General features: G+C 39.0%; 1 protein-coding gene across 1 annotated transcript in view; it reads right to left on the bottom strand.

Annotated features, from left to right (window-relative positions):
• Nucleotides 1–6,315: 6,315 nt before the first annotated feature.
• SLC39A12 (solute carrier family 39 (zinc transporter), member 12) overlaps nucleotides 6,316–13,231 on the bottom strand; it is a 34,882-nt gene continuing 27,966 nt past the window's right edge. Inside the window, exons 11-12 of the mRNA XM_010131518.1 lie at nucleotides 12,014–12,201; nucleotides 6,316–6,913 (exon numbers count right to left, since the gene is read on the bottom strand). Coding sequence (XP_010129820.1) covers nucleotides 6,785–6,913; nucleotides 12,014–12,201 — 317 coding nt within the window. The 3' untranslated portion in view covers nucleotides 6,316–6,784. The remainder of the gene's footprint in view (nucleotides 6,914–12,013; nucleotides 12,202–13,231) is intronic.

The raw sequence follows: 13,231 nt of genomic DNA, 5'->3' as shown, positions 1-13,231 counted from the left end.
TGCAAAGTGGCAATTTAGAATGCATTGCCACTTTTAACTTCTTTTAATTTCTTTTACAGAAGAGGCCTTATTCTCCATTGAATCTTTTCTTCTGAAGCCTTGTGCAAAGTGCAATTTTGTACAAAAAATTACCATCATGTCCTAGAGAGTGACAGAATTATTCTCATACTCACAGGACTCCTCCTGTGGACAGTACCTGGGAAAAGAATTACATTCATGTAGCTACAGCTGTAGCTTGGTTGTGGATGTCATGTTTTCTGAATGCTGCTATGCTGTCCTGGGCATACTGAACTACTAGATCCATGTTGTCCACTTACACCTTTCTAAACTTGCTGGCAGTTACAGCTACTTGCTATGAGCTGCTGTACTATGCATATAGATGACTTTTCCTTCTATCCTTAAGAAGTGCAATACCCACTCACTTCTGGATTGGGATGGCAGCCATAAAGTAGCTGTACTTTTGTTCCAGAGCTCATACTAAACCTTTACACAAGATTATGAAAACGGCCTTTGAAGTCCTGAAACTATGACGCACTACCAGTTGCTAGTGATAGAACTGCCCAAGACCAAGACAACACCAACACACTTCAGCACAGAATACAAAAGAATAGCTTATGTTTGTGTTCAGTACCCACAGCAGTGTCTCCTGAATAAGAAGAATCAAATTGCTAGTACCACAGTATAGATAATACTATCTCTTACTGTGTGGTTCTCAGTGAAATTTCCAATGCTCTGTTGCCCTCTCTGAACATCAGAAGTCACAAAGAGTTGCAACACATTGCTCCAAACCCATCAGTATGGATGGTGAAAGAGAACAGGAAAAAGCCCGTATCATGGGTTAAGATATTTGCATAGTGCAGACAAGCAGGTGGCAGTATAAATGCTAAAAATCCTTCTTAGAAAACCCAAAACCGAAGTTTTTGTGTGAGATGGTGTGCTGGTGGATGACATATCTGGTATGCAATGACAAGGACACCTGGGATAGTCTGAAACAATTGTCAGGCCTGAGATATGGTTGCTGCTCACCCATGGTGTACCCTAGTGAGGACAGCCTGAGCATCTACTCAACAGACCAGTGCAGACATTGTCCTGGTGCCTTCCCTGCAGTGTGAGAGTTCATGGAGAGACACCAGAGTTTGTCATGGTCTTAAATTAAAACTGGAATGTGTCATAATAATTGGTTAGTCTATTCCCCTATGCATACCTCTTGTCATTTTTCTGGGATAGCTCAAGTTAATTTCTGCTGGCCCCTGGGAAAAGCATGAGGGAGAGTTACCCAGACAGCTGCAGTGGGACAAAATGATATCACACATAGGCACGACTATAGACTGGATTAGTGGTTGGTCGGCATTATCTTGGGCCAAGATGTAAATGGTTGCTGGGTGGATTTAGGTTGCCAGGTACATCCTGTATTTAATATTCTCTGGCAATGTCAGAGCTAAGACCCTGGAGAGGACAGACTGCCACATAGCTCTCCATTTGGATGCCCTGCAACTGTAATGTGAAAGAGGACCACCCTGGTCATGACTACAGGCCTTGTCCTTTATTTATGAGAGTATCATAGACATTTCTCTGCAGAGGAGTGGCATTCCCTTGGGTCACCCTTACTGCTGGGGTCCTGTGGATTATTGCACTGTGGGAGCTTGCACTCACTGGTTATCAGCCAGATCACTTTCACGATATCCTTCATGTCCAAAGCCAAGACAATATGAACTGTCTGAGAATTTGCCCTGAAGAGAGCTCCTGTAGGATGATACAGAGACAGTTATAAAAGCTTTGATCCTTCTGCTACAGCTGTTGAAGTGCTGCACTGAAGTATGCCCCTCTGGACTCCCACTGCCTGCTCTATCTCCTGTCATCTCTGCAAAAGGAAGCGGCACCAGGCCTCTGCGATTCCTGCACCCCCTGCACCAGGATGCTGTTCTGCGCTTCTGCCAATGAGAGCTTGGCAGCAACTTCAATGAAACCAGACATCTATGCAGGGTCTCCCATTGTGCTTGTCCGGTTATCAGAGACATAAAAGGAAGAAAGCACTTCTTACATTCCCCTACATGACTCAGAGCAACAGCTCCGCATGTGGATTTTTTGTTCTTTTGGGGAGAAGGGAATGAAGGTGGGTCTAGTAAAATAAACTGCAGGACCTTTTGTTCTGGTTAAAGCAATTGTGTAACTATTGCTTGTATTTTCTGTAGTCACATTCCTACAGCTACACTCACAATAGAAGACAGGCTTATTTTTAATATGAAAGGAAGACTTGTCAAAAGGTTACAGAAAGCAAAAAAAAGTTAACAACATAGATAAAGAATGCCCTTATTATAAAATTATCAGCCCTAATCCTTACTTCGACATAAACCTGGCTTTGGTTTCTAGCTGCATGTTAAAACTGTTACAATGATAATACACTTTTTCAAATACAATGGCAAGGTGAAAGAAAAACAGTCCAAATATACATATCAAAACTAACCATGTTTTTTTTATATGGAAAAGGTACTTTTTGTCTCTGGAGAAATGCCACATTCATGCCTAAAGTATAAAATGCAGTGACAGAATAGATGGCCGTAGCTAAAACATGCAGATGAGCTCCAGAAACTTCTAAGGGCATTAGCATAGCTGGCTGCAGAGAAGGTACTATTTATCTTAGGAGTCACTGGGTAATGTGTAACATACACAGAAAAGAGAGGTACAAGGTCAGCTCTCTTATGCTTAGGAGTTTAGTTCTCTGGTAGTTTAGATTTGGAAGTATTTTGTATGAGGCCCTCTGCCATTTAACTTCCAGGAAAAAATACTGTAGAAATAAATTCTTTCAACCTTTCCTTCTCTCTTTCATTTATTGTGTAGGAAAACAAGATATTCTCTATTTTTTTTTCATCTTGAGAGTGCCTGAAAAATAAGAATAACCACCTTCTTCCAGGAAAATTCCTGTATCTATAGATCCATGTATTTTAGTGTTTCAAAGGAACATTATGATTATCTAGTCAGAACTTCCCCACAGGCTGTAAAACCTCACCAAGTAATCTCTTCATCAAGCACATAACATCTGTCTGAGTAATTGCATACCTCTTAAGAGAGAGATACCTAGTCATGATTTAAGGGCTGCAAGCAATGAAGTTCTGCAGTCCTTACTCAGGATTTGACTCAATGAAAACATTGGCATATTATGCTCTCTGTCTGTTAGGTTTGGAGGAACAGAAGAAAATACCTGGCTTTAAATAGAGTCTTGTTTGAAATCTTGTATGAAAAAACTCTAGGGGATTTAAAACAAACAAAAAGAGAACGCATCATAAGAATACTGTGCATCACCTTCTCTTTTGTAAGGACAGAAACCCATATTATTCTATCCTTGGGATTTTCAGAGAACATTGACAAGAAAGATTAATCCCGCAGGTGGTTCCCTTTGGGTTTAAACTGATTTACTTTTCTAATTCAGTGACATATGGGAACAGTTTCCAGCCCTCTGTATGATGCATTGTTCCTAATACACAGTTTAGTCTTGTTTAACCTGTGGTAATACTCCACCTCCAGTATCTTTTTAAAGACACTAATGTTGAGAGAATTACAGCAGAGGAACCAACTTTAAATAGGGAGCTAAGTTCTCTCATAAGTGCCAAAGGAATTAAAACTTCCATATGCTAACAAGACTTCAGATATTCAGACTTGACACCAGGGCAAAATGGTGCGTGAACTGCTCCCTTACTGGCAAATATCACAAAAGCATAAGAACTCTTTGGCAGAAATGAGGACTAAGTGGCATTCATATCAACATACTTTGCCTCTGGTGGAAGCTGTATAAATATACTCATTTCTTAAAAGTGATCAAGAAACCTGATAAATATATATAGCCAAAAGATGGCATTTTCTGAACAGATGTGGATACAATAATGTTCACAGATTGTGTCAGGATGTGAACCTATGGGTTGTATTGTAAAGTTGCCTGTATGCAACTTTAAAGTACACATCTGCCCTCCTTCAGACACATTTAAAAAATAGTAGAAAAATATATCAGAATCATCATCATCATCATCATCATGGCTTGGCTTCACGAAAGAAGATCTGGGAAGGGCTTTTCCCACGCTCACTGCAAGCGATGAGTGCACCCTTTGGGACTGCGCGGTGGATTTTTTAGGTGAGGCGCAGCGTGCGCGGAACTGGCTCCACCCTTTACACCTGAGGTTCATCTGCCAGGGCCTAGCGAGCTTGGACGGTGACAGCGAAGTCCTCGGGTCGTAGGTTTGGTTAGAGTATCCTTCTCTTAGATGATGGATGCCTTACAAGGCTAAACGAGCTCCATCTGCCCGGGTTTGGAGTCAGAGTTGTCCTTCTCCTAGGGTGGCTGCCCAAAGGCTAGTGAGTCCATCCTGCCCCTGGACACACTTTGTCTGACCCTTCAGCTGAGACCTGTCTGGCTTGGGTAGACCCTACCGGAGGCACATGCCACCACCAGCACAGCTCTCAACCTCACAAGGGCACGCAAGCTCCTTCCCCACAGCAAGGGGGTGCCCATGAAAGAGTCGCTGCTCTACCTCCGGACATCACAGACCCGGGCACGGGGCAGCCGGGGCCTGCCAAGAACGGGAGTCCTGAGGGACATATCAGAATACAATAACATTGCCAAAACACAACCATACTGGTAATCTTGTTTTCTGTGGTGGTGAACATTACACATAAAAAAGCATTCAACTATGGTAGCTCTTCTCTTTGAAATAACAAATGTTTCCAATATTAATTTACACCATCTGATACAAGAATAGATTTTGTTATGTCCAGTGGTGTCCTGCTGTTGCTTGAATTGGCTGTCACAGCTGAAGGTCATGGACTGAGTCAGTGCCAATAAAAACAGATGAAATAGTGGGGAACCACTTTAAAAAAAATCTTACCTTGTTAAAAGCAAGGACAAACTCCTGAAAAATGTAAGCTTTGAAAAGAGAAGCATCAGTCTTGGCTTCTCAGCTCATCTTTCAAAGTTAAATCAACAGAAAAAGCAGTCTTAATATTTGCTAACATAAATTAAACTAACTAGGATTTTACTTCGGGCTTTAAAACAGCTCAGTTCATTTCCCTAGACAGACAGAGACTTCCCACGTGATCTTGGATAAATTGTTTGGGAGAAGATTTTTGAGGTATGTAAATACCTAGATGTACATTTAGATGTGGATTGGAGTATTTGCGGCAGATTCTCATAAGTAACAGACACTGAAAATAAGCGTATATCTACCTTTAAAACAATCTTTACGTGTTTTTTTCAAAGGATAAGTCTTTCACTCTACATTTAGTTGATAAGGTAGTACAATGCCCATGAAGCCTTTGAGAACTGACAGTTCTGATAGACTACTCAAGGAGAGTAGACTCTGTTCGCCTCTGTAATATGAGAAAAATTGTATGTTCACTAGCAGCTGTCAAATAAAAACAGGACACGTTGTGAGACAGTCCTGTTGGGTCACCATGTAGCCATATTTCAAGCTTGAGTTAAGAAAAGGAAAAGAAAATATCCACTTGCTGCATAAAGAATGTATGTTTGTTCTGTAATTTGCTCTCCCCATTTCCACAGTTCATCAGAGGAGGAAGAAAGAATGTATCTCAATTCTCATACAAAAATAAAAATTGGTAGGGGGGCAGTCCCTGCACCAAAACTTGATAGAGTGTTAGTAGCAGAAGTCTTACAGCCAAGTGTTGCTTAGTACCTCCTGGAAGTTGATGAGGACCTCAGAATCAGGGCAGAATTTTATATATTTCAGTATTCTCCAATACTAAATTATATGAGTCATCTCAACTGATGCAGAATTCCCTTAAATTCAAAAGGACTAATTACACAAAAATCACTGAAGATAGAAGGAGTTGCAGTGAGGCCCTAAGAAAGCACAGCTACGTGCACTTCAGAGAACTGAGAAAGGTCTTTCCACAGTGCACATTGCTTATGTATGAATAACCTAACTGCTGATGGGAAAACACTACTGGTGTATATGAAACATGATGGCTCAGAGCAACATCTGGCTCAAGGAATCCCTTGATTCGAGAAGCCTGGAAGGGATATCAGGAACGTGTTTCTTATAATCCCTCACAAGTATTTGCTATGAACAACCACCCCAAGAGGTGGGATAATTCAGAAGGTGGTTATCTGACAGTTACTTTAGTCCAATGCTTTACATCATGCATATGAGAAACTACATTACAGCTGGAAAAGGGCATTCTCCGATTTCTAGATCATAAGCTTCAATGTATACACTTGTCATTTTTTTTACCTGACACAGAGGACCATTAAAATACGACTGCTGAGGGTCTTTGTGTGGACAAAGTAGTGCAGATATTATGAGAGTGCCATATGCCACTTAACAGTTCCGTTTTGCTGCACTTTCTTCTTTTATAGCTATACATTTATTCCTTGTACTAGGAGGCAAAAAACCATTTCTGCTTCAAATTATTCAACTATGGTTAGTCAACTTTAATTATTGCATATAAAAGTGTTTTATTCTTTTCTTCAATTGGACTGGCAGAGATCACCTAGAGCATTCAACTAGAACAGTCTCAATAAAAACTAATCAAAAGCTCCTCTGAGTTTGAGTGTGGGATCTGGTAAACTCAGTAACAAATAAAACATAATTCTAAACATTCATGTTTACAAAAAAATTACAAAATCTGAACAATAAGTTAATAAATTGAAACAGTTATCTACTGTTCAGATATAAAATCCCAGCAACTTAATTTATATATCACTATAGCAGACATGACAAAATTGTGAATAATGCTATCCACTGTCATAAGTGGTACTTCAAGATTTCCAGCAGAAAACTTATATTTTAATTTTCTGTTCATATATAGCCAAAAGTAATAGGCAAAGCCAGCCTAATAGTAATCCAAGGTTCTGTAGGAGGAACATCAACCAGGGTCGCCGTGTCTGAATATGAGTCATTTCAGGAAGCTAAAAAAAGAATAAGACACCAGAATGAGAGCCAGATATATTAATCTCTGGGAAAAACAGTCTTATGGGAAAACAAGGCAATCTTCATTGAAAAAAAAAACACTTTAAAAACGCTGAGTTTCTGAATATAGCTAATAATCTGTAGCATTTCTGTACATTGCAAGAACGTCGATCTTGACAGTGAAATATTTAAATTAATCAAAGTTACCCATTTTGGTTCTTTTACTAGCACCGACAAGAATTATAAATGAGATTCCAAAATTCGTTAACTTGCCAATAGTTTTTAGTAATTTCATACAGCTGTCTGTAAGGAAATGCTTACTTAGTAAAATTAGTTATTCCCTTCTGTGGGAATAAACCAGCTTTGTTTTTTGTTTCAGTACTATATATAGGGTCAGTCCTGCTCTTACTGAAATAACTGGCAACACTCCTATTTACTTGGGCTTCAGTAACATACAAGTAGAAAACAGGGCTTTTTAAATATGCTTGACAAAATTACGTTTAATATTTTTCACTGTGAGTCTTACATCAAGTAAAGGAAAAGCAGCTGTTTATAAACTTTTAAAAGCTATTTATATTGACTTACATCCTACATCGTGTCTTTTATCGAAGTTTTAAACAAAATCTACATCTCAACAGAGGCCGTGCAGATGATGCCTCAAGCTCAGACTCTCTTAGTATTTATGCTTTATGTATTACAAACACCAGTGTAGACACTAATGACTGCTGATACTTTCACATAGACTTTGGAAATAAATATAGAGCAGTGGCCTGCTACTGACCTTTGTGTTCAGTTGGGGTTTTTTTGTCTATGTGTTGTGAACTTCAAAACAAGAGTGAGTGGTCCTGGCAGTCTCCTGTCATCCCTTCCTTCTCCACTCACAGCCTGTGCTTAAATGACGCTACTTCCTTCCTTTGCTCTTTAGAGCCTCCTCATGGGAGTTGTAACAGCATCATCCGCTGGGAGACAGTGGAGTGGTGCTGACTAAGGAGGCTAACAGCATACGTTTACATCTATTTGTTATGCTCGTCATTCACTCTGTCAGGAGGAGGTCTCTGGGCCTGCTCCTCCTGCACCATTCTTTCTCTGGAAGTTGGCATGGGCTCAAAAGAAAACTATAATCTAAAATCAGCCTCCACCTTCAAGTTTTGCATAAAAGTAACAGGCAAACCCAAACGTCCTGGATCTTCATAATAGCTAGGCAGTGGTCTAAATTATGGTACAAATTCATATCTTAGAAATTCATGAGTTGTATTTAATTTGTGTTTAAGGATAATCAGAAACTTTTAATCTAAAGCAAATGTAAATAACTCAAAGTTCTGATGTAAATCAAAATCTGACCTGACAGCTTGTAAGTGTTCGGAGCATGTGGGTTTTGTTGTATATGTAAGTAAAAACTCTTAATTAAGGCTTGGGCCTGAATCCAAGGTTCCAGTCTAGACCTTTGGTCCTTCTTATTTATTCTTATAACCAGCCTATTTTGTCCTCTTCCCCACCACCTGAGTGAACAAGTTCTCTAAATTTAGAGAAACTTTCCCCCCTCCTACTGCAAAAGCTAGTATTTTCTCTCATTACCAGTTTATGAGTTACACACATGCAGAGTAGGTTCCTAAGAAAGCTTAAAAAAAGAATGCTCAGCAGTTAGTACCCTTCTGATGTCCAGTGCAGATGTCTGCTCCTGCCACCTAACCTACATGGACGTTATCAAGTGCACAGGCTGTTTCTATAGCCTTAACTGGTGTGACATCCCTGCTTATCTCTGCAAATCAAAGCTGATTGCTGACATACTGTCAGCTATGGTTCTCCAACTCTCTGTCTACACAACTGTGTGTGGTACAGCAGAGAAAAGCTTGTCACTTAGGAAGCCTAAGCCTATTCAATAGGCAGATGCAAAACATTTAACAAATTAAGGGTAAATAGCATAACATCCAAGCTTTTGGATGCCATCACACTTGCTAATGCTTGAAGTCTGTTGGAGGCAAAAGAGCTCCTGTTAATCGAGGGACTCCTCTGTTCCCTCTCCAGCTCGTGTCATCATGACCACACAAAAGATATCAAGTATTAGCATACTTGAAGTGGCATGCTGAAAGAAGGCATGAGGGGCTTTCAACCTTGTGCTGGCTAAACAAGAGTTGTACCAAGCTGAGGCATATATGACTTGACTCTGCACTGTGACAGCCCAATAAGTCACTTTAAAAATACTCCTTTATCTCCAAAATCAAAAAGATTTTTAAGGTTAGTCAGAGAGAACATCGGGGAGGTTGGCTAGCTCCTATCTCTTGATATCCTTATTGTCTGTGTTGCATCTATCTCTCCCCTTTCAAATTAGACAGTAAGCCTTTCTGGTCAGAAGCCATATAAACCAATATGATCTGTACACTCATTCAGAAATGACATCCCAGTCTGTGGGGTTTAATACACTAGATGTGATTTCGTAAACATTTATCCATAATGATTACTTCATAGATACTTATTTGAGAGGCTGATACACGCTTTTGAAGTTTGCTTCCCAAGAAGAAAAGGGGACATGTTTTGTCAAAGAAACAATTCCTTTGGAATGAGTTGCTTTATTCCTTTGCACATAGTGGTGTCTCTAGTTTCAGTTTGGATTAAAGATAGGTTAAAGAAAAGCTATGTTATTAATTAAAATATCTTTGGAAATTGTGCAAAGTTGTGACTTTAAACAGATATCAAGTACAAAAAAATCTCACTATACTGCTCATAAAAAGCCGTTTTTCAAGGGATTTAATTTTGGTTAAATAACAACTAAATCCACAGTATTACAGGTGTTTACTCACATATCTTGAAGCAACAAACAATTTACACTGTAAAATTACACCTGTGCATACACATTTGCAAGACAAAATACTTCTCCCTTCCACCTTCCCCAGTTACTGGGAAGATGAAGTCTTGCAGAAGTTCTCTGAAAAATGAAGAAGGATATAAAAAATTTTATCTTTTATCCTTTGCCTCAGATTTCTAAAATGATTAGTCTACCATGCTTGTTCATGGTAGAACATGGTAGAACCATCAGCACTGGTTCATGGTAGAATGCCATTTGTAGAAATTAAAAGCATTTAATTGACTGCAAAAGTAGTTTTGTGGAACCTTGACTGTGGCAGCAGTTTCACAGTGCTGTCCTGGCAATGAACCTCTGCCTCATACCCCTGATGTTCCTCAATGCACAATCCAGTGAGGCTGTTCAGTTTTACTTAATTGCTGCTCCGACAAGCACACACATATGTGAAAGCCCATAATACAAATACTGAAAATTATAGTTAAGCTTTGTACACCATTATTTGTACGCCATTGGCAGGAACACTGAGGATTGGTGTTTGTAGATAAGAATGCAGCAGAGAATAGAAGTTATTTCTGTGCAGAAAGTTGAAAAATACATAAAGCATGCCCGTTTTTCTTTTGAGATGTACTATACCGACACAGAAAACTTTTCAGATCTCTAGATTCCTGCAGTGCTACAGGAATATTTTTTGAATAAAATAATCCCCATGATTATTTTATTCAAAACACTTGCAATTCTGACAAATAAAGGCGAGCAACCCAATGGCAGATCTTTTGACAAAATGCAGAGAAAGGCTGATTGGAATCCTATGAGGAAAAGGGAGATGTAAGATCCTCTCCCTTCTTTCTCCTCTTCACATCAAGAACAAGATTACAGCGACAAGCTGAGAACAAGCAAGAACATGTCCCTGACTCTGTCTGGAACTGTGTCTTCTCTTGGGATTTACAGCTGGCCCATTGCTTTGAAGGCTCAGTGAAAAACACGGTGTTGTTCTAGGAGCTGGTGGATCCCTGATGGATGCTAATCCTACACTGAAGGAAAAATATGCCTAAATAATTCTCAGCCACATTAGTAAAACCTTGCCTGTTGAGTAGGTAGCCAGCCTCACTTCCAAATTTTTCTGTATCAGAACAAGCTGCAACTTGGCATCAAAGTGTTCTTGTCTGTTCTTTACCACCTCAGTCAGGACTGTTGACACATCCTTAAATCCTTAGGCTGTTCTCTTATAAACTCTTAGGAATATTTTATGCCCACTTTACATTTGTTCTGTAGCAGAAATAGATTAAAATACACCCAATGTCTAAGATCAAATATGACAAGTAGATTTTAAATAATTTATAATACCGGTGTGCCGTATCGGGATTAAAGTACTATGCCTGAACCTAGTAAATGGTATCTCAGGCAGGAGGTGGGGGCGTGGTAGTGAACACAACAGAGAGACAGCCAGGCTTGGGAAAAACACTAATAGTTTATGAAGAGACAGACCTCTTTTCTTCCCACTCAAAATATTCCATCTTTGTCCAGAAGCTTGCAAGAAACTTTACGTTAACACATGATGGTTAGAAACATATGACAAAGCTGGCAAGGCAATTAAGTTCTGCATTTTTACTGGTCTAACAGTTAGACGTCTTTTCAATAAATCATGTGGCCTGAAGCACCCAATTCCTCTACATTTTTCCACAGTCCTTAGACCTTCCTCCTGCTGTATATTTTCACACTTTCTTTTTCCATATTCAGATCATTGCTATTTAACAGGGAGTTTGAAAAAATTGAGCAATCATCTGATGGGTTTTTAATTGCTTAGTAGCTCATCCAAACCTCTCTGAGATAGAAAGGCTGGCCAGCAAGAGAGAGGATAGCATCTTGCATTGTAGTACAGGAACAGCAAATTCATATTGAAACAATGTATGAAAAATATATAAAGAAAAGGCCAGCAAAAAGAAAAAAAGTAACCAACTTCTTCAGGATTTTAAGAAACCCTGCAGGTTAAAAAATTTCTTTATGTCGTACTAAGTAACTATCAGTCCTCAAAAATACATTATTTACCCCTTTAAAAGTCCTTTATATCTTTCTCATGTATTACCCTTTCAATGGGTAATTACTCTTAAATGGCAGTGGCACTGAACAAAACCAGACTTTTGTTCTAAGCACTGTACACACAGAGGACAGAAAACATGCTCTTCCCGAGAAGCTTATGAACTCCTTTTCCCTCCAAGTTCATCCACCTGCATTTGTCTGACACTTATCTGTGATGCAGCTACATTAACAGGAAAATATAACAATAGACTGAAGTTCTCACCATTTCTGCTAAAGATAAATACAGGAACATTCCAGCTGTAACAGTAAAAATCCAGTTTTGAATGCGTGGGTCAGTTGATATGGAAAGGCCAATATAGAGTCCTAAGAATGCTGTCAGTGCACTTATAAAATTCATCAGAATTGCAATCTTCGTGGGGAGTCCTGTACTTAGCAGTACAGCAAAATCTCCTGCAAAGACAAAAAGACAGAAAATGTATTATTAAACTGATAAATGTATTTGTATGACTCATTTGTAAGATGTAATAAAACATGAAGGAAAATAATTAAGATATATGCACTTAATATTAAGATATTAAGGTAGTGAATGATGGAGGATTGACCTTAGATTTCAGTAAAATTCGTTATAAATTCATCCTGGGGTGGGGGGTAGGGGGAAAACAACAAAAACCCCACACCCATATTGACTCGAATTTGTTTAGCTGTTCTTAAAGATAGCATACAGTATGCAAGAGTGGTTTTTTATTAGTTCTTGATATTCTGTGACATTTCCAGCTTGGATACATGAAAAAGTGAAGTCACATGTTTTCTCAGAGTTTCTAAATCTTTCTTGACTGGGAACTTACCAGTCCAAATCATGAAAGTATATTTGCAGTATGATCTTTGAGTCTTTTACAGGTGCTGTAAGTCAGAAAAACCTATGCCAGTCTGATTTCAATTTGAGTTTAATTCTACTGATTTCAGACCTGATTAACTTTGGTAAATTGTATAGCAGATTCCCATCAAAGATTTTTCTTCTAAAACAAAGGATTTCATAACAGGTCCACTGTAAAAGGTTTTAAAAATACTTTTCTGAGGGTGTAGAAATGCTACTTTGACACTGGGGCAGTACTGTCCCAGAATTAAGAAGGTCTATCTTTGGAGTTCAGTATTTTGGTCATTTCTTTGCTATGCAAACAAAAGTTGCCGGTTTTACAGTAATTCCCCTTCCCACCTTTTTCTTTGAGGAAGTTTTCTACAGAGACTGCACATGAAATCTTCAATCTTTTAAGAATAGAAATGAGAATCTGCAGTTCTCATCTCCAGCTTACACATGTTTATCAACACAATGTCAGGAACAGCCTCAGCCATATTGAAAGATTTACCACAAGGAGACAAATGAGGGCAATGTTCAAGAGAACGATCTTCCTGTCCTGTCTGCTAGTAAAATGGATCATATATCTTCCTCTATTATATTGGTGTTCTTGATTAGCAGCAGGAA

Source organism: Buceros rhinoceros, unplaced genomic scaffold, assembly GCF_000710305.1.
Source record: "Buceros rhinoceros silvestris isolate BGI_N320 unplaced genomic scaffold, ASM71030v1 scaffold12472, whole genome shotgun sequence".
NCBI classification, from domain to species: Eukaryota; Metazoa; Chordata; class Aves; order Bucerotiformes; family Bucerotidae; genus Buceros; species Buceros rhinoceros.
Note: the sequence above shows the minus strand (reverse complement) of the source record. Positions and strands in the feature narration are given on the sequence as shown.